General features: G+C 36.7%; 1 protein-coding gene across 4 annotated transcripts in view; it reads right to left on the bottom strand.

Moving 5' to 3' along the window:
- Slc26a7 (solute carrier family 26 (anion exchanger), member 7) overlaps positions 1-22,155 on the bottom strand; it is a 149,950-nt gene that overhangs the window by 49,993 nt on the left and 77,802 nt on the right. For all 4 annotated transcript variants that reach the window (XM_013512844.1, XM_005381772.2, XM_005381771.2 and 1 more), the window contains exons 6-9: positions 8,701-8,853; positions 5,275-5,357; positions 3,077-3,224; positions 1,016-1,129 (exon numbers count right to left, since the gene is read on the bottom strand). In XM_013512844.1, coding sequence (XP_013368298.1) covers positions 1,016-1,129; positions 3,077-3,224; positions 5,275-5,357; positions 8,701-8,853 — 498 coding nt within the window. The remainder of the gene's footprint in view (positions 1-1,015; positions 1,130-3,076; positions 3,225-5,274; positions 5,358-8,700; positions 8,854-22,155) is intronic.

Genomic DNA, 22,155 nt, shown 5'->3' with positions numbered 1-22,155 from the left:
GTGGGGTCTGGGAAGGGGACTGCATTATAGGGGTGCTATAGGTGACTTCCTGCTAGGAAGTAGGAGCTGATGTGAGGAAGGGGGTCACTGAGGGAATGACCCAAACAGCCATATTTTTCTCTTCATCTCTTCACGCCATGGCGTGAGTAGCTTTCCTCCACCCAGGCCATTTCTGCCTTGGAGCTGGCAGACCAGGGACTGAAACCACGCACTAAAATAGAGGTCTCCTCCTTTAAGTTGTGGGTGTCCCGTTTTGTGTCCCAGTGATGCAAAATTGGCTTCGATGTTATACTTCTTTCAAAGCATTTTCTAAAGCATTAAAGGATTTCATTTCTACAAAAATTATGACAAAAATGCCTGACACACAACTCAATATTGTTTCCACTACCACTGCCACTGCCATCAACGGAAACACCCCCACTGTCATCACCGTCCTATCAGCCATGTTCAGTACAATGCCTCGAGTAGGGCAGGAGTTCAGTATCAAACTAATTTGGGTTCCTAAGAAAATGTAAGAAATGGTTCCTTACCCTAAAATGTTCACAGACATCGGTGCCACATTTACGCACTTGTAGATCTCTATGAGCAGAAATTTCAGGAACAAGGATTGGCTTTGCATATAAATGATTTCATTTTATTGCAAGGAAGCGAATAAAACTCCTTGACTGTTTAATGAATGGAAAAAATCAGAGGCACCACTAGAGGGAGCTTTAGTTTCAAAAGTTGCTAACAATAAAACTGCCATTTGTGTAGAATTAGCTTTGTTCATTGAAGCAGTCACTCACAATCACCCAGTCTCTGGAAGGGCCATTGTGGGAAAGGAGAAATAGGGAGAGCCAAGGAGAGAGAGAGACAAAGAAAAAGAAACAGAGAGAGACATTTCTGTAAACTACTTAGAAAACTGTAAAGAAATGGAAATATTTTCAGGGCTTTACAGAGAACTGCATTCTTTCTACTCTCCAAGAATGGGGGTGGAGGCTCTGCTCTCTGTCTGTCCCTGCTAAGCAGGCATTACCTGGGTCTTTGCTCCTGTGCTGTACAGACCAGCTGTCCTTCCCATGGCAGCCGCACTTGGGATACAGAAGAAAAATGAAGGGATCACATTGCTGAGGCCATGGGCCAAAAATTCCTGCAAGGAGATAATGGGAGAATACATCACTTCTTAATCACAGTGGGCTCAGGTTCCACAAGTACAGCTTGTGAAAGAATGAAGCTTGTTGGTATTCAATTTCTGTTCTCCTCACCAGTTGAGATTTAACAATTAAAAGGAAAATAGTCAACATTCATTGAGTGCTTATAATAAGCCAGAAACACGATACTTCTCCCATACTCAGCACTCTTATAAGTAAACACCGAATATTTATGCTGTCAGTGTCCAACTTCTCGTCCATCTTTTAAGTCACTACAATTGAGCTTTTATTCCCACCACTCTACTAATGACTCCAGCACGCAACATCCAATGCCTAATACTTATCTTACCTGATCTAAATGAGTCATTTGACACAGTTGCTAATTATTTCCTCCATAAAGGCTCTTTCACTTAGCTTGTAGGATCTCATGCTCTTCTGGTGTCCCCCTACCTTGCTGGCCACCCCTTCTCAATTTCCTTTGTGGTTCTTCCTTATCTAACCAATTTCAAATATTGGACCATGTCTCTTCTCTATCTACACTGTAGCTACCCAACTCTGTATTGAAAACTCCCAAGTTTACATCTGCAGCTTAGACCACTCCTCTGAACTTGAGAATCATACAGCCACATAGATGCTACTATTTAGTATTGTGACGATAACTAACAGGTTTTTCAGCCTTATTAACCCGAGCTATGGATCTCCACCACCCCACGGTGGCGCTCTCGAGTTCCTGCTCATCTCAAGTTTCAATGACTTAGGTCCAGAGTGTTCGGCTTATTCTTGACTCCTATCCTCCCTTTGCCCGGATGGCATCCACATCCAGTTGAGAATCTACTCACTTCTTATGTCCTCATCACTACACTCTGGTCTAAGGCATCACATCTTACCTTAACTATTAAAAAGTTTCCTAACAGATTGCCTGCTTCTGTTGTCAGCAAGCACAAACAAATATCCCTGCTCTCACTCATCCGTGGTTCTGCTGTAGGACTGCAGACAATAAACACAATCAATATGCAAAGTAAAGCAGAGGCGAGCAGGAGAAACAGTGAATTTAGAACTTCAGATTACCAAAGGCATCCCTGAAAAAGAAACATTTGAATAAAGGAGATAAGCATATATCTGGGAGAACAGAGTTCCTGGAAAAGGGAAGAAGTGTAAATGCTCTGAGCTAGAATTGAACTTGTGAATTCAGGAGATAACTATGGTACATACTCCCAGAACAGCGTACAAAGGGAAATAAAGCCAGAGTGCAAATGAGACAGTGGCTGGACATGTGGAGTTTTAAGCCATGATAATAATATTTTTATCTGACTATAATAGGAAGCCACTGAGAAGTTTCAAGCGGAAGAAAGATATGGTTTGTGCTGTTTACCAGTGTACCCTTGTACCTGGGCCAATGCCTGGCACATGGTATGGCTCGGTGTAACACATGGAATGAATAAATCTAGTTTTTACAGATGAGAAAATGGGCACAGAGGGCATCAAGGTCAGCTGGTATCAGAGTGAGATCTGCACACAGGTAGTTACACATTCATAACTATCATACTACAGCTTCTCTTCAGAGCTCTGCAGCTCAGGGGGCCATAAGGCTTGAAGCAAGATATTGTCAAAAACATTTCAGGGAGAAAAACAATACAGTCTGTGTCCTTACATGAGATTGCAGCTTCATGTCCTCACTAGCTTACTAAGAAAAATAAAACTAGTTTCTAATCTGAAATCCATAATTTCTGAAGCTTGCATGCAACAATAAATACATTTGAATTCATTCTCTCCTAAAAACAAGAACATCTGTCTCTCTTTTTAAAAAAAGAGGTATTAAGAACTGATGCATTTTTCTACCCATATAGTAAGGAAAGCCATATTTTTTAAAGGTTCAACTCTTCAGGAGCTGAAAGCACACAGGAAAATGACAGGACAGGAGGGAGAGGGGCTGTGGCACACTCCACCTGGTTGTCATCCACTGCATATTTGAATTTTTTGGCAGATCCTTGAGCAAGAGCCAGTGAAGCCACATAGCCTACGAGAGCAACTCCAAAAGCTTCAGTGACTACGGCGGAGAGGATGTTCATCGGGGGGACTCTTGGTGGAGGGATTCTGTGAAGAGAAAGATCACACAGAAGATCGACCTTCATGTCATTTCTGTAGCAACTCACAATGAATTCAACTGTGATAATGACCCTAAAGTTTAGATCACATAAAATAGGTGACCTACCAGGAAGAAAAGCCAGCAGCCTTGCTTTGAGGAGCCTTCTGCTTTCAACATTATTTAGCAGAAAAGCAAAATTATAAGAAACACCCAGGGACAGCTCTACATTCTAACTGGCATTTACATTACAGAATTCAGGTTACACTGAAGAAACTCACTTTACAAAAATTTCCTTTATGGGAAACAAAAGCAAATCTGGAATGTTCTTTCATTCGAATATTTCCTAATATTTATTTGGTTGGCATTTGAGACCGCATTTCCTCCCTTGGATACTATATTACTGTATGCAAACATTACTGTACTTTGAACTAATCTCTGAATTTGCCATTGAGTTCATTATCTTAATTGCATTTTTGCAGTCTTTTCAGAGTACATTGAACAATAGCTTACATATGTTAAGAAAAATATGTAGAAAGCTTCCATCTCTCTCGCAACGTGTAAGACCACACTTACTTAGCTGTTTCTCTGTCTCAAAGAACTGTTTAAAATATTTCTCAAATAATGCTCAGCCATTGTCTTATTGTCTTTTGAAAACCACTTTAAGCCCAAAAATCATCATGTATGATTCTTTGGGAGATTTACCAAAATGAAAACCAAAAAATTCCCTCTGGCAAAAGTAGAAGAAAAAGAAAAGTACATTTATGTTGACTTCACATCTAGCATTAAGTAGAATGCTAGACCTTTCTTTCTAGCTATTTCATTTAATTCTCCCAAAATGCACCATTATAACCACTGTATGGAGAAGAAAACATCTTAAGAAAGATCAGGTAACTCATGTAAAATCACAAAGAGAATGGCTGGCTGATCTAGGATTCAGTCTCAGCTCCACTGTTTTCAAAGCCAGGCTCATTTTGTGATTCTTTATGAGGCTGGTTCCAGAACAATTACTCAAAATAAAGGAGAACTAGAGGGGATGGAGATGATTTTTAAACACACTATCATGGTCAACCTGTTGGCTCTGGGATCTGCCTGGAAGACTGGTCGACCACGCTTCTGAGTATATCATACAGTGTGCATCTGGCGAAAGCATAGAGATGTGAACTTGGGTACTACGAATGGTCCCTCACTCCTTCCTTTTAGGTGCTATTCTCCCTAGGCTTTGCTTCCTGTCATCCATGTCCTTCTACCATGATGTTTCTGCCTAGAGCCAGCTTACCATGGACTGAAAAAGAAGCAGCCCTTGGTAAGCTGTATGTTTAGTTTAATGTTGTTAAAAGCCAATACTTGGGGTTGGACAATAAAAATTTGGGGAATCCAACAACTGTTAACTTTGTTTTAAATTTATCTGCACAGTCTACACAGTCTATTAAAATGTATCTCCCTCCCTCCATAATTTGCCTTCATTTTCTTTCAGCTTCTGTTTGGAGTAACTTTTTTCCCTTCTAGGATGAGCACTTCCTCTTTTGTTTAAAGCTCTCTAGGGTCAGAGCAAGGCTGTGTGAAGGTGAGGAGCCAGGCCTTGTCCAAGCTATTGTCTCTCGAGCAATTAAGCACAGCCTGAGGGCTTGTTATTTCAGAGGTCTGTCTACCTTTATCCTGACTTAAGTAAAAGAATGTATTCATATGTGGGAGGACTAGAGGTGATTAAATCCAATACAATGTTTCTCATTTGAAAATTTAACGCCCTCAATTTTTTCAAAGGATATCTTTGTAAATATTGTCCAAATCTTTCATGTGAAGCAATACTATGTAAAACACTTATCAATTTACTTAGGAATAGGTGAATCCCCTATTACTGAGTTAGTCACATGGAGCTGTCCCTGGGAAATTACCATTTCTCTACCGATGTGGTATTTTTCAATCACTGTATAATAGAAATTAATTAAAATTTTGTCACATACAGGGACAGAAAGAAATACATACCCATCTACTCCCAGTCTCATTCTCCATTAAAAACAAACAAACAAACAAATAATACGTTAAAAAAGACTACTTTACCCTTTTGGAATATGACCAACTACTTCTAATCCATATGTGTTTTCCATATTGGTACAATAACAAGCAAATGATGCTGCAACGATCTGTGTAGTTCCATTTGAAAAAAGAGAAACAACTTATTATTGACCTTTCAAACATTTTAAAGCTATTTTAATAATTTACAATCTGAAATTTAGATAACATCAAGCAATGTGACTTTTCTAATGTTCTACGTTACATCAACCCAGTTTTATCCAGTTCTGAGGAAAACAAAATATGGAATATGGGGTTGGGAGAGTTGACCGTGTGCATAAAGACGCCAGTTTCCAATCCAAATACCTGTGTTTCATGACATGAAGGAATATTTCCTCAGACAGAAGTTTTCCCTTCATGACGATAGGCTCTTAAGAATTTGAGATAGTGCATCAGTGCTCCTAAACTATGTTACTAATTAGTGATGATTTACAGTCTCCTTGAATACTTCTGAATACGGGCTTTAACCATTTTTGAGGTGAAGCATCACAACCTGTTGAGCCCAGTACTTTTTACACAATGCTGTAGAGTCTCAGCTACTGTGTCATTCTGTTACTGATACACTAATCAAGATCGCAGCTTCGGGGGCTGGGGATTTAGCTCAGCGGCAAAGCGCCTGCCTGGCAAGCGCAAGGTCGTGAGTTCGGTTCCCGGTACCCGAGAAAAACCAAAAAAAAAAAAAAAAGATCGCAGCTTCTCGGCCTGTGCCCACAATCATCATTAAAATTCGTAACAGAGCCAGTTACTGATCTAACAGTAACAACAGCTTTCATTTTACAAGCCATACCGCCATTTTATTTTCCATCCATTTTCATATTTTCCTTTACTTCTTCTGATCATTTTAATAGTTACTAGAAATTTCATGTGATTATGGATTCAGTTTGGAATGGCTTATCTTGTTAAAAGACATAAACCAATTATTTAATTGAAGGGCAAATTTATTATATCCATGGCCAGAAAAAAAGAATAACAAAGTGAGACTAGCAAAATGAGAAGTTTTTCACAATAATGCCCAATAATATCATTTTGTAGATTTTTTTTCTGTCTGTGCATTTCTACTGATGTTTAATTGAATTTGTAGTATTTTCAGAGAATGGGCTTTAAAAGAAAAACATGCAAAAAAAAGAAAAACATCCTTTAGGATTCTGAAAATGAGAAAACACAACAAAACTGCCTAGGTTATACTGTTAAACTGTATAAATATTATGATATAATAACTATTTTCTAAGCCACTGAATTATTCTTTCAGATCATGTCTTACTTTTTCACCATATTTCTTTAACGTAATTAAATTTTCTTTATTAGTTGAGTCATTGGTCCCTCTCCATATTATTTCAGTATCATATATGTGTATAAAGCCTATACTATCCATAATCCTAGCATTCTGCACCAGGTGGGCCTGGATCTGTACATGTAGTCCTTCCCCTAAGATGGGAGCTTTGCGGGGTAGGAGGATGCGCCAAACTCAAATTTGTTCCAATCTTGCTGATCCTGACTACACAAGAATCTATCATTTCTGCCCAAGTGGCCCCCAGCCTGCTTGTAAGGCATCTTCCCGATGTCCCAAGGAAGGCCAAGGGAGAACTGTGGGGGTGGAGTGGGGCTATGTTTAGAGTCTAGACCTGGGACAGGGATATACACATGTAGAAATGTGACTCTCTTTATGAGTGTGTGTGATAGTTCTTAATTGTCCACTGATTAGACTGGAGCTTCTTGCAGATTAGTAAAGAACACCCCTGGGTATGTCTGAGTGGGTGAAAGAGTGACCTTGAGATCTATACCTTATGCCTGTCCTTTTCCTCTCTGGCATGGTTACCCTGCTCTGCTTCACAGCAGAGCAAACCTCAGCAAAACTGAGCACATTTGCTCCACTACATCCTTCTGCCATAATGTTCTCGCCTCAGGGCCCGCTGACCATGGCCTGAATCCTCTGCAACCATGAGCCAAATTTAACTTCTGCTTCTTTAAACTGCAGGTGCTTTAAATTTTGTCCAGTATCAGGAGAGGTGACCAACACAGTGGGACAGAGCTGGAATGAGAAGGGAAGGAACAAGCCTAGAGGTTTGCTCCCCTCATTCTGGCAGAACTCAAAGGATTCGGAGACTTCTTTACCTAACCTGACCTTCCAGGTCATCACTTAGGTACAACGGTTAATGTAGAAAACCAGGAGCTGTTTTATTTAATATTTTGTCTATAACTTTTAAGTATTTGGCTTTGTATTGGTGGTTTTTGCCTGGCCAATGCAATTGTGACACTGTATAAAGAATACTTTTTATGTTAACAATAATTCCTACTCATTTTGCAGAGAATCACAACTGCTTTATTAATTGCATAAAGGCCTTTCTCCCTAAATTTTCTTTCAATGTTTGGTTTTATGAAACTTATATAACTTCTCTTTAAAATAAGATAGTATACCTCAGAGTTGTTATGATGAAAACTAATACCTATATTACTCTTTGCTTTTATAACACATTTGAAATACTTACAGAGACTACCTACATATGTTATATGTATCTTCACCAACTGTCAGGAAAATACCATCATGCATTGGCTAGCCACAGAGAGAGGTCTTCTATATTAGATCTAAATAAATGTGTCATATTTTTCAATGTTTCACCCTTAATAAATGTACACAGACCTGCACTATTTAACAGTATAAAGGATATTTAATAGATGAAATTACTTAGACACTTTGTACTATACATATATAACAAAATTATTTAAAAACTAGAGCAAATTAATGATGAATGAGTATACTATGGCTGTACTACCAATTCATTCTCATTTGAATACTTTAAGAGTTCCTATAAAGGCTCCTAAAATTTCAAAACAGAGATTTTAGTACAATAAGCCTTAGGATCAAGGTATAATACATTCATATTCCAAATGCAACAAAAAATATTTTAAAGAGCACCTCTAACCAATGAAATAACAAGCTTCCCTTCATTAAGGCAAAATTAGATCAATAATGAAAGTATGAACAAAGTTATCTATCATCCATGGACATTTTCCAATTGATGATATTTCTGTGACTGTCAAAGAGGTGTCATATCAACGGGATGTATTAGTGCATTTTATTGCTTCATGTAGTATCATGCCAGAGATCTTTTAAGTCTCAACTTTAGAAATGTGTCCTTAAAAGATCTTAGGCTTTATATTTTCTTATTTATATAAAAAATTAAAAGCATATGAGAAATGCTACAGAAATTGAAAACACATGTACCTCCTTTTGTAAATTATTGACTCAAAATGTTTCCTGTTCTTACATTAATGTATAGCCACGCAAATTAGCCCTTCTTTAATGAGACACAGGAGTAGAAGTGGGTTACTGTAGACACTACAGTTAGCATCTGTGCATTACCCCAACTGGCAGACTCAGTGCAGCAGAAAGCTACATGTTGATTTCATACTTACCAAAACTAAATCGACAGGAAGAACAACTTTAATTTTCCTTTTAAACTGTTCATTCAACTCTTTAACAAGAACAAGGACTACGATGCTCAGCAAGGATAAGAGCAGTGCTTCCAGCTGGACAGACTTGATGTTTTCAAAGACATATGCATAAATCTACAGGAATGAGAAAGAGCATCAACAAAATTCAGGGGCATCTGCAACACACCAGCATGGAAATCTGACCCCAGATAAACTCAAAGATCTTTCATAAAGATGCCGCAGTGACTGCATGGAAGGAAAGGGGTGATTAGTGCTGAAATACAGCAAAGCTACATACAAGGTGTGATTGAAATACATGGTGAATTTTAAACTTCTAAAACGTATTATACTAAAAGCCATTAACCCCCTTAAGATACTAACTTTGAACACACTTATCCCACTATTCTCGAAACTCAGGACCTTGCAATTGTCAAGCAGGTGCTGTACCACTGAGCTATATCCTAAGCCTCTCAAAACTTTTTGAAGCAGTTCTGGAAGTCTTCTTTCGTGAGTGTCTGAATGGGGTGTGATCAAAATATGCTGCTTCAAAGTGACGTTCAAGGAAAAGCCAAACTCATAAAAGCATTATGATGTGTCCTCATCCACTTCATTCAGTGAATCTGGCACTATACAACCTCTGGCTCTTCCCCAAAGTCAAGATGATCATGAAAGGTAACAGTTTTAAATTGATTCAGGACATTGAGGCAGCCACATCACAACTAAAGAGTCTCACAAATGAGAACTTCCAGAACTGTTTCAGAAAGGGGCAGGGAAAATAGAATATGTGTATTCAAGGAAAGGGGAAGTATTTTGAGGAGGATTGATGGCAGTGCATCTTTTCCTGTAGTCATTTTTTAAAATTTGAACATTTCCCTCTTTTCTGTCACACCCTCTATTGATTTGCATGTTCAAAATTCTCCAATAAAAAATAAGATTTGTGCCTTCCTACACAAGGACACTACTAAAATGGATGACTCTCTGGCTATTTCCCTGGAACTGAAGGGCAGAGATGCTATAATTCACTTGGTTACATGGAGATTCATCATTCAGAGCCGAGAGGGGGCTACAGACTCCCCACCTTTGACCCTAGCATATTTCAAACACCAGAACCACACACCCTTAGAAGGCACAAAGAAGTTAAGAACTGTTATTTAATTGACATCATATATTTGGCTTAACGTAAAATATCACCATATTATTCGTTACGCAGCACTTTTGGCTTTTTGCCACATGTTCTGCCAGTGCTAGGTCTATCATGGTGAGCAACTTAGATACGGCCTGCCTCAGTATTCATGGAGTCATAGTCTAGTATAGTAATTGCTGATTAAAAGCAATAAATTAGTACAGTAGGGTGCTACAGATGTGGGAGGGACTTCTGGGGTATATTACTTGGAAGTATGAATGGCCAGGGACGCCCTTGCCAAACAAGATACACAGATATTGTCAAGAGTATAGGTGGAAAGAAATTGAAGGTGAAAATGTTTTGTTTTAAGGTCACACTTTTAAAACTTAGAGTATTTAATATGCTGAGAGGAGTGTATGACTTCCAAAAGTACACTCACAAAACCAGTACAATGGTTTACTTTTAAAAGCAAGCAGTCCTATTTCAAACTCTGTTACCCTGAAGAATTCGCTTACAGCTAGTAAGAAGGTATGCATTAATATCAGACATTTTATGGTAACTTGGGGTAGTCTGACTTGGCAGAAAAGTAGAATAAATTTAAGAGTAATATCAAAGAAAAGAATAAAATTAAAGTCCTTTGTAAAACTGAAAGCTTATGTTTAAACAACTAAGTGCCAATAATGTTTTGCTTAACTATGCAGAGTCATGGAGACAATTAAGCATCTCATCTCCTGGCATAAAAAATGATAGGACAAGATTTTAAAGAATTTTAAATTGAGCACTAATCACCTAAGTCCAATCCTAGATCTATATGAACATTTAATGTAAAGAAAACTAATTTGAATTATGTTATTTGGAATACTAATACAATGATTCAAAAATACATGTAAAATATTAAATGCATAATAACAAATAAGATAATTTTTAAATAAAAATATTTATACATTTATACAAAAACATAAATACATTGTATAATAAATTAAAATGTGTAACTGTATTAATATGTATAAAGAAAAGAAGAAAAATATGGATCCCAGAAACATGTAACACTTGCATTACAGAAACGATTATCCACTATACCGTGTTGGAACCAAATTATGAAAAATAAAATAAAACTTCTAGGTAAAAGGCTTAAATGTAAAAAATTGAGGTCATAGAAAGTTAGTTTAAAATGGACAGAAGACAGACAATTAACAAAAGAAATAGAAATGATGAATACACTTATGAACAAAGATCTCAACCACAGTAGTAATCAAAGAAAAACAATTACAAACACCAAGGCATATTTTATCAAAGTATTGATTTTTAGGTGGTAATGCTCAATGTTAGTGAAATTTGGAGGCAGAGATGTGAACTTTTCTATACTACTCGTATGAATTTAAGTAGTTACAGTATTTTAGCAATCAGATAAAGCTTACTCCACGCTGTTGAAATAGTCTCTTTGCTTCGGCAGTTTCACTTCAAGAAAAGCAAGCTATGAACGTAATTAGGCTCACACAAAATATCTTATTATAAGGATATTCATTGAAGCAATGTTTAAAATAGCAGAAAAAGAAATTAAAACCATTTATAGAAGTAGACCTAAGGGGAATTAATTCAATTTACTTTTTATATAAGCACATGGAATAATAGTGTGCTCCCTAAACATTGTTTTAGACAAAATTTGTTTTTGTTATGGAAAAGCTTTTCCTACCATGGTTATAAATAGAAAGGCAACTTGAAAATAAATATGTGTGGCTTGACTTTCATGGGCTGAAAAGTATGCCTCCCTAAATTCGTACACTGAGGTCCCCCAGTAGCCCAGAATGTGACTTCTTCAATGTAGTACTGTACTTTTAAAGATGTAAAATGTAGTCATACAAGTGATCCTTAATTCAAGATGACTGGTGTACTTTTAAGAAAAGATTAGGACACACATAGAAAATGTACAGGGAAAAAATGTGTGAGAACACAACAAAAAAGCAGTAACTTACAGGAAAACAAGAAATCAAACCTCCTAACACCTTGACTTTGACCTTGCAACCTCTAGAAATACAAGAAATATTTTTGTTGTTATTTAAGTCACCTAATCTGTGCCTCTTGTTATGGGAAGCCTAGTAAACTAATAACATATTTTATAAGATAAAATGTATGCCAAGATATCTACAGATAGGTCTAGAATACTGGTAGCTCTGCATAAAATGTTTGTTCTTATCTATATCTTCTATCTTATGAGGAAATATCACTTGCATAACTTTAAAAGTTTTAATTGAGTATTAAATACTCATCTTCAACATATCTTTTTACCGATTGTACCTGGGTTTTATCATTTCATTTTTATTTGTCCACAGAAGAGTTCTCAAGTCTTGTTTCCTGTGATAAAAATTAGTTTTGATTTTACCACATGGGTTATTCTTCTAAGAGTCTAACTTGGTGTTCTTTGCCCTATTTAGCATCTCAAATATAATGTGACCACAACCCAAAATATTACATGGACTATGGTTAAAAACAATGTACACAGATCATATTCATTGGCATCTCTTACAATGCTGCTTATTGATTTTTCTAATCACGGGACTTAGCTCAGCTTGTCTAAAGATCAGGAGTGTATCTGGTCTAAAGGGAGACATTCAGGTTATCCAAGCTTGAATTCTATATATTAAACATGATCATTAACATTCTAAAAGTCTCAAAGAAAATGTGCTCTGTCTATTAAAAGTAGAGCCTCACTGTGTGAAAGAGACGAGAGTAATGAATGACAGGTAATCCAAATGCCACTTGTCTATATGAGTAAAGAACAATAGCAAGCTACCAGTTGTATAAAGAAATACATTAGAGATCAGATAGTCTTACTTATTTTTCTTTGAAGTAGTCTCCTTTATTTCATACTATTTAGAAAGAAAATTAGGTACTACAATATCATAGTTATCTGAGATGCAGATAACACTTTTCCTGTCTATGTTCTGGATGGAAATTGTTCCCAGCATTCCTATAAGTGACAGAACACGGTCTATTTCTATAATTACTCACAACTCAAAGCCCAGAATAAAAATACAAAATTCAGGGCAAGTGATATAGCTGAGCGTCACAGTGCCTGACTGGCAAATACAAGGTCCTGAGTTCGATTTCTGGTACCAAAAAAACAAAAACAAAAACAAAATTCTACTTGGTGAAATACATTCCATAGGGGATATGAAAAGGGGGAATGTCAAAATAATTTTGTCAAAATGCCTAACTTTCTGATGCTTATCATGATCTGAGGATGGAATTAGAATTATTCAGATGATGTGTCAGGAAAAGGCCAACTATCCAAATGTTTTAAAGCACTTAAAAATTATTCTTAGGGGCTGGGGATTTAGCTCAGCGGCAAAAGCGCCTGCCTGGCAAGCGCATGGTCGTGAGTTCGGTTCCCGGTACCGGAGAAAAACCAAAAAAAAAAAAAAAAAAAAAAAAAAAAAAAAAAAAAATTTAAAAAAAAAAATAAAAGAAAAAAAAAAAAAAAAAAAAAAAAAAAAAAAAAAAAAAAAAAATTATTCTTATGCTTTTTTCCGTGGTATTGAAAGTATGCCGTGGCAGTGCCTACACAGGAAAGAAGAGAAATATGCAAGACTCCCAAGCCATACCAAATTTACCGTAATGGGCATTTAGAGAACATGTGTTTGTGGTAAGAGAAATGACCACCCCAGAATGAAAGGAATGAGAAAGCCCTAGGGCTTTATTGTCTGTCCGGATTAAACTATAGCTCATCAAGCAAAGCACATTGTTCAGAAAGATCCAAAAGAACGTGGAGGGAGTGGTGTGCAGAGACTCATTCCAACCAGCCTGAAGAGCACAACAGGAAAGCAGGCCGGCGAGGATTGTCCTTCTGATGACTCGTGCGGACAAGCAGACAGCAGTCACAAGCTAAACGGGCTCATAGGATATGAGTGGCACGTGGAGACAGAGCTGGGACGGGGACAAGAGCACACACACACACACACACACACGCATACCACTTACTAGAGGTTTAGGCATCCTAAGCACAAATTAAACTCATTCCTTCTATAAATCCAGTTGCCTGTATATGCCATCAGACACTAAGCCCCGGTAGGCAAAACTTCTTGTTGAGGATCATTTGCTTTCTAGTACTCAGGGAAGCAAAGGGAATATTTGCATCTGCATGGATAAGTGAGAAAGCTATTGTATCAAAACTGATGGCTATGCTTAATAAAATAGGAGCTCAGGCCACCTGGAGACTAAATACTAGTTCTTTCAACTGACCATTTATTATTATGACATAAAATGGAAAATATTGATATGCATAAATCATTCAATTTGATGTATTTCAAAGAATGAAATTTCTCTTTCTCTCTCTCTATACATATATATATAGATAGATAGATATATAGATATAGATATACATACTATTTGTTTTTTGAGGTAAGATTTTTCTGAAACATTTAACTGGAATTTCACACATGCATACATACATATAATATATATTTATATAACATATGTTTATCTGATTTGGCTTTTCTTTGTAAGTGTATTTCAACATTGATGTATTCTCAATTACTACAGTGGTATCTGGAAGACAAAAGATATACAATATATATTGTAGAATAAACAAATACTGTAGTTTAAAGTAATAATAATAACAATAAATATCCAAATGGAGTAGATTTTACCCTCAATAAGCAGAACGACTAGAAGAGAAAGGATAGAAATGCTTATCATTGTCAGTACTTGGGATATATCATATTAGGTGAATTTGTAGTTACTGTCTACTCATTTATTCTACATGTTTATTGAAAGGAGTTTTACCTTATGCAAGATATTGCAGAAAACAGTAAAGCTACCATTGCAGTAAATGTTAAGTAATCCCTCTTGGATACACTCAATCGGATCCAAATAACTGGATGTTTAATAACTTAAAATTTTATAAGAATGAAGCAGAAGTAGAGGCTGAAAAATTTGTATTTGGTATTTATTTGAGAGAAATAATTGCCTCCCTGGAATCACACATTTTCAATTATTTTTCATTACATAACTATTACTGAAGTTCAAATAAGACCCCATGTAGGAACAGCTTTGCATAAATAGTGTTGTGGTACATGCCTATAATCCAAGCACTCTGGGAAGCTGAGGCAGGAGGATCACAAGATTGAGTACAATCTGGGAAACTTAGTGAGAGTACATCTTAAAATAAAAATTAATTAAAGGGCCAAGGGTGTAATTCAGTGCAAAGTCCTGGTTTCCATCCCCAGTATCACAAACAAAAAAAAGAAAAAAGAAAAAAGAAACACCTGTATCAGCAGAAAAGTCTAATGTACGTCCACTCTGTTAAACTTTATGATACAAACAAGAAGAGCTTACACTTTTAGAAGATATTAACAAGTGTTAACTTAATGGACTTTCTGCTTTAGCACTCAGTCAGAAAATCCCATTGACCAAAATGGTTGATATGAGAAAATATAAAAGAGGACGCAAAATGATTCTAACACATATAAAGTATAATGATATCATCAATAGTTTTGTTCAGTAGTAAGAATGAACTACCCATAAGGACCACAAGGGTATTAAAATATATGAGGTATAATCAATGAATATAATGAATGTTTAAATTTTTTTAAGTGCATTACAGTACAGCACATATTGTCATTAATACCTCTCAAAATACTCCCCCTCCTTCTGAACACATTTATCCCAGCGTTTCTGCCACTTTCAGATGCAGTTCTGGGCGTCCTCTTTCACATCTTTATGCTGCCTCAATGTCTTGAACTGATTCAAAACATTTACCTTTCACGGTCATTTTGACTTTGAAGAAAAGCAGGAAGTTCTGGAGTGCCAGATCTAGTACATGACGTGGGTGAGCACACACCGTGATGTTTCCATGTGTCTGCCTCTCCATTAGATGCTACTCAGCAGCAGCGTTCACCATATATTTTAAGTCATAATTCAAAGACACTCACAAAAGAGGACTTCCAGAGCTGCTTCAGAATGTGGCAACACCGTGGACTAAGTATAGGGGAAGTTGTGGAGAATATTTTCAGGGAGATTAATGGCAATGTGTCTTTTGACAATGTTCTCTTTAAATTTAAACATCACCATGTATTTTAATCACCCTGTCTATTTCTATGCCAAAGAAAAACATAAACCCTTTAATAATCCTATTTATCATCCCTATGCTATCTCTGTACTAAAATTCTATCAAGAATCAATTTGCATCTCACTAGAAATAAAAACAGGTAGTAAAATCAGAAAGCTTTCATAATGTCAGTTCCCTATATTACTAGTAAGCACAAGCTAGTAATCTGCAATCTATTCACCTTACATCTCAAAATATGACTTTGAGTCAACCATCAAACACAGAGGCAAGACTATTCCAGGAAAAAATGACAACATTCATTTTTTGCTGCCACATGTACAGACTTTAGTCTGAAAATATATTTGGCCAAATCTGTTTACAAATACATGTGTAAAAATATGGATCTTTTTTGTCTCAAGAGAGTATTCTTAGAATAAAACAAAGATATTAGTAGTAAAATAAATTATTTTACACATTGTAATACCACCAAGACCTATGTTGTATAAAACGTAATACATTATCTAACTGCATTAGGATTATCTGGCGAAAAATCTGTGTCTATCCGTACACTGCATGTCTCTTGATTCCTTCCCTCTGCCCTGAACGCTGGGGAACTTCCACATTTCCTTTATGTTAGGCAGATGGCACAGGGCAGATTTGGGAAGAACGAATGGGGAAACTGTTTAAACTTTACGACTTTGTAGAAAGTAAGTGCATTAACGTTACAGCCGCCTTCTTGTCATCTTATATGTGGAGGCTCACTCAATTTTTAATTATTGCAAGGTAACCATTATTATTTCCATTTAATGTAAGAGAAAAAAAAAAGGCTTGGTGAGATTAGGTAAATTACACATGGACATACAAAAATTAAAACAGTGCTCCTGGGAAGCAGTTCTTGGTCTATCTCTTTATCAAACCTTTGTGCTGCGTGCTACTCAAGTAAAGTCTGGTCTCATGGCCAAATTGCAGGAATTGTCGAACAGGATCACAGAATTTCTGAAATAATGGTCCAGACGCAATATGTATGTATCAGTTCCTCAAAATGAATGTAATTATATGTAACTATTACATATCTCAAGCATACGCAAATAACAGATTTTAGTGAGATATTTAAAAAGTCACATTCTGAGAATGGGCTCCTCTGCCATCCTTACCTAAGCAGTCTCAGCCTATGACTCTGTCACACTGCCCCCATCAGTCACATCACCTGTTTCCTTCATTCACATTCTCTGTGCGTGCTGGATTCGGTGATTTGTGTTTATCTCATCCCACCCTAATTCAAATAGCTCCTCTGTATTTCTGTAAAATTCCATAGGAACAAGGATATTATTTTTCAATTGCTTCTTCAAATGCTTACACATTGGTCAATACATATTTGTTGAATAAATCTGTTTTGATGGTTCTTTGGTCAAGTATGTGTGTTAATCTCTTCCTATTCATGTGTAGTTCAGAAAATATCCCTAGATTATTGTGTTGAGCATTTAAGGCAGCTTTCACAGCCCTGAAGCTTCTCAACCTGAGCCACAGGTGTGCCCTCTGCTCACCTCAACTTGTTTTTGAGTTGATATTATTTAAACTCAAGTGGTCAATAGATCCAGACTCCTCACAGACCCATCTCAGATCTACTCATAACTAATGTTTGTAAAGTTCTGTTCATAAGATTTTAATACCTCCTACCAACTTTGTCTATGTATCATTGCATCATTAAATACTTTAGGACAAGCACTGATAAGGTCAACTCCCCCAAATTCCTTGCCTTCCTAAGTGAATGAAAATAGCAGAAAGAAAGAAAAAAAGAAGAAAGAAAGAAAGAAAGAAGAGAAGGAAAGAGAAAGAAAGAAAGAAAAATATTAATTTGAATACCCAATAAAATGTCAAAAAGCAGAGGAAGAGCAATATTCTATAAAGTTTTATATCATGATGTCCAAATTTCTGATCAATAACTGTATCTCACCCTGGAAGTATAGCCATTTGCTATTGCTTCAAGATATAATTTAAGTCTCAGACCAGAAAGTAGTCTAGGGGAAGCATGGTATGTTAAACAGCTAAAGACAACATGGGTACACAAAACTCACTTGGACCAAATATACAACCAAGCATGCCAAGGCCCAGGTGGCATCCAGCCATCCCTTGTTTAGAAAAATAAGTTTAATTTGAATTACTGGAGCACTGGGTTTTGCGGTGATGCATTTCTCAGTGAATTGTGGGGGATGGAAAGAACTTAGTCCAAGATGGTTGAGTTGCAAAAGTATTTGCTGTCCGATTTAGAATTTGAAAGTAATCTTTGTCAGAAATTTCCATATAATTGTTCCATATTCAAATTAAACCTGCTACATTTTCTATTCCCTGCATCGCTGATTGAATCAATCTGCAGATGAACATTCCGTTTCTCTCCCGTTTGATTTATTCTGTCCATTTTTTAAGGTATATCAAACAGCACTGCAAGTCACAATGGAAAAGGCACAATATCTGCAGAGAAAACGCAAGCGTTCATAAACCACCAAAGCGTGTTCTTGATTTTAGAAATCCCAGAGGGCCTATGTCTTCAAAGAAGATTTGTTCTACACATATAAACTTCATTCGTACATATTTAATTGTGATCTCATTCGCTATAAAGAAAATGCTTCATCAGCTCTGATTTCCTTCCGATGTTTCAGTCCCACTTTATTAACATTCTTGGTTTCTGCTTCACAGGATTTTCAGTCCAAACTAGAAAAGCACTCTGCTTGTACTTCAGGGTTATAGGTGGAAATGAAACTCTTTTCTAGTCTCAAAGTCCCCATTTTAAGGCAAGGAAATAAAACCTTCCAAGAAGGGTGGTTGAATATAGCGCCAAACTTGCCTTTTGCTCTTGGGTTTAACGCACGGGACTGTGCATAATTATTAGAACAGCATTTATATAAAGCCATGCCAGCGAAACTAGCTTTGCCAAGTTTATCATAGACTGCTACAGGCGCCATCTCAAAGAAATCCACATGTGCTAATATGAAATAGGAATTTTTGTAATTTTTATTGTGCCTTCTGGGGAAAAACATCTTTCCTCACGAAAAGATACTTCATCATTTTTTGATTTTAAAAATGTTTTTCTATTCTAAAGAATTAAAAGTTCCACTCTTATTTCTGTGGAGAATCAAGTTATCAATCAATTATTTAAATCTGAAAGATGGCAAGAATAGAACAATTTAACTGCTGAGCCAGAATCCCAAGACAGAGGGACCCTGGTGGCATTATTGTTCCTGCTTATTTTTAAACATATTGTGACATTATTTGTAATTTATTAAATGGGATTAAAACTGCTCAGGAGATTCCATGATGAACTGATGGAAGTATTTGAAAATAAAAATGACCATTTCTTCAGTTCTGAAAAGCAATTCAATTCCTTCATTAAAAGCAGAAATATTTAAATTATAAATTCTCAAGTTACCTTGACTTTCAAGGTGCAAAAACACATATGACCTTATTTTATGATTTCATTTTTTAAAACTGATTAAGAGTCTTCAATAGAGGGAAAATGTGGTATTTATTATTTAAAAAGTACTTTTAAAATTCTATAATTTGCCCAGCTATTAATTCCTAGGAAAAAAATAATGGCTTCCTTTTAATGAACACCTATGTTCCAGGCATTTCATTTTGGTGTGAACCCCATCCAATGTAATTATCATCAATTTACAATACACGTAAGTAGAAATGCAAACCACTAGGTCATGTACTTAGGTCATTGCTGGAGCTATGATCTAAATCTGGACTGCTCTGATTCTGGTTTGGCTCCACTGCCCCTTTCTAGGGAAAAAAAAGTAGATTTATCAGTTAGTGCCCAATTGTGTAGACCCTAATAAAATCACCACAGCTAAACTTAAGTTGGAGATAATTTACATTTTATCCAAATATAATGGAAGAAGAATGTATTGAAATATTTCTAAAATTCACTAAAAATAGCCATAAGTTTAAAAGAAAGTTCTATTAGAAGTATATGAATTTACAAAAATAACTCTGAAGAACAAAGGAGAACATAGTAGAGCTATGTATGAAGGGAGGATGATTAAATATGTGGTTAAATTAAATTTTATTACACCCACTCTTTTTAGGGATTTAGGAGAATCATGACAGTCAGTCCAGAGACTTTCTTTGAATATGAGGACCATTAAAGTCCTGGGTAGGCACTCAGTACCGGGCAAAATCTTAGTAGGGTTTCACACTCAAGAAAGCCCCTTCACCTGATGAAACTGGTGAATGACTTTCAGCTAGAAGAAAAGGAGTGGCCTAACCAGGAAAGCTTAGTAGAGTTTGCTGTGTGTGCATGTGCTAGTCAGCTTTCCGTTGTTATAATAAATGCCTGAGATGCTCAGCTTGCAAAGAGAAGAAATTTATTTTGGCTTATAGTTTGAGAGGTCTAAGTCAGTTAACCCTTTTGTTTATGGGCCTGTGGCAAGGTAGCACCTCGTAAAACACAGCTGCAAGCCTCATGGCCCGAAAGCACAAAAGATACAAGACTGAGGTTTTCAAATCCCTCTCAAGTTTGCACTTCAAATAACCAGAAATCTTATCCCTAGGTACCACCTCTTAAAGGCTTCAGCTCCTCTTAATAACATCATGGGCTGGAGACCGAACCTTTAACACATAGACCTTTGAAGGACACTGAAGATAAAACAGGAGCATGTCTGTCCCCCATAAGAGGGGAGACCTGACACAGTGCCACTTCTGTATCTGATCTAAGTCATTCTCTGAAAGTATTCCACCGAGGTTAGACTACTACTAGCCCAGAGCAACCACACAGATGAAAACTTCACCTACTCAAACTAGGGAATGAATTCTCTACATAGCATAGAACAAGGCATGGTCTGCCTAGAAGGTGCTGTAGAAGACATCATAGTGACAGAAGGGAGAGACTCCCAACTGCAGATCCCCACCTAGGAGCAGAATAAAGGCAGATGGATTGTTTTTCTCAAAATTGACAGTAAGGAGCTTTATTACCAGAAATAATTACTGGAATATATTCGTCTGCCAACTTTGAATTCTTTTGATAAAAACGCATCCTACCTGAGACTATTAAGATATGTGAGTGGCTCACTGGGCAAGGGTCTTTAATATTATGGATATCAGTTTATGTTCCAAGAGATATCAGTGATACATTCTTCATCTCTCCTCAGCTTGAGGAGCTTTCAAGAAGGTTATAATAGTTGTGAAAACACAGAAGTAGGAAGCAGAATCAAAATGTGAAAATGCTCAAAAACGTACTAATTCATTTTCCTCTAGATTCTTTAACTTGATGGCCAAGACCTCTATGATGTCCTCTGCCCTGTATCTCCGTGCTGAGGTTACCTTTTCTCCTTCAGGCACTTACTGATCCAAAAGCAATTGCAAATTTACATTACCATCACCAGATTCTCTCAGCTGAGTTATTCCCAAGCTCATTTTTTAAATGTCTCAGTGTAACCTATGCTCAGATCATCACCATTTTCAACACTGCAATGTCAGCATTCACCAATACCCTGGCAAAGAACAACGCATCATTCCTAACACCCTAACAGGACAGGGGTCTGTGACATTGAAAACAAGAGCAACTTGAATTCATTTCGAATCATAGAAATCACACTAACTAGCTCATGCGCATGTAAAGTCAGTTGCGTAAAATTATTCCAAAATCTGAATCTGTCTCAATGTGAGATCTTACAAAAAGACCTCTAAAGTCCCATAGTGCTTGACCTAGAAAATCAAGATAAAGTATTTTGCAGTCTGTCTCACAGGAAAACAAAATGGAAGAAAGTTTGTACACAAAACTCTTCAGTATAGAGTTTATGCAAAGTACCACCACAGAACCAAGCAGAAAAGCCAGTGCCATCCCCACATCAGGCTACCCTGCTTCATTAACACAACTTGCAAAAAGAAAGACGATTAACTGTATATGACTAACCAGGCCAATTTGTAGCCCACAGGCATTTTCTGCTTTGTACATGCACAGATAAACACACTGTTCCAGGCAGAAAATTAAGCCACAGTTTTAACCGATTTTGTTCTGTCCTGCAGACCTGGTGTCACTGAAAGTCTTACACTGCAGCCAGTCATCTGACAGCTTACAACTACTCTGCTCTGCTTTTGTTTGCGCTGAAGCTTGGGATTATGTTGCTTTCAGGCCCAGTTCCAGTTTTCTTGTTTTGGTTTTAAACTTTCTTACAATGAATGAATCACTGAGCCGGATATTACCTAAGGAACAAAATTCAGAACTAGTTTCCAGTTCCATGTAGCTAATTATTATTTTTCTTAACTACTT

This window comes from Chinchilla lanigera, unplaced genomic scaffold (assembly GCF_000276665.1).
Source record: "Chinchilla lanigera isolate Chin_1 unplaced genomic scaffold, ChiLan1.0 scaffold00016, whole genome shotgun sequence".
Taxonomy (NCBI): Eukaryota; Metazoa; Chordata; class Mammalia; order Rodentia; family Chinchillidae; genus Chinchilla; species Chinchilla lanigera.
The sequence above is the reverse complement of the archived record's forward strand: the minus strand, read 5'-3'. Positions and strand labels throughout refer to the sequence as shown.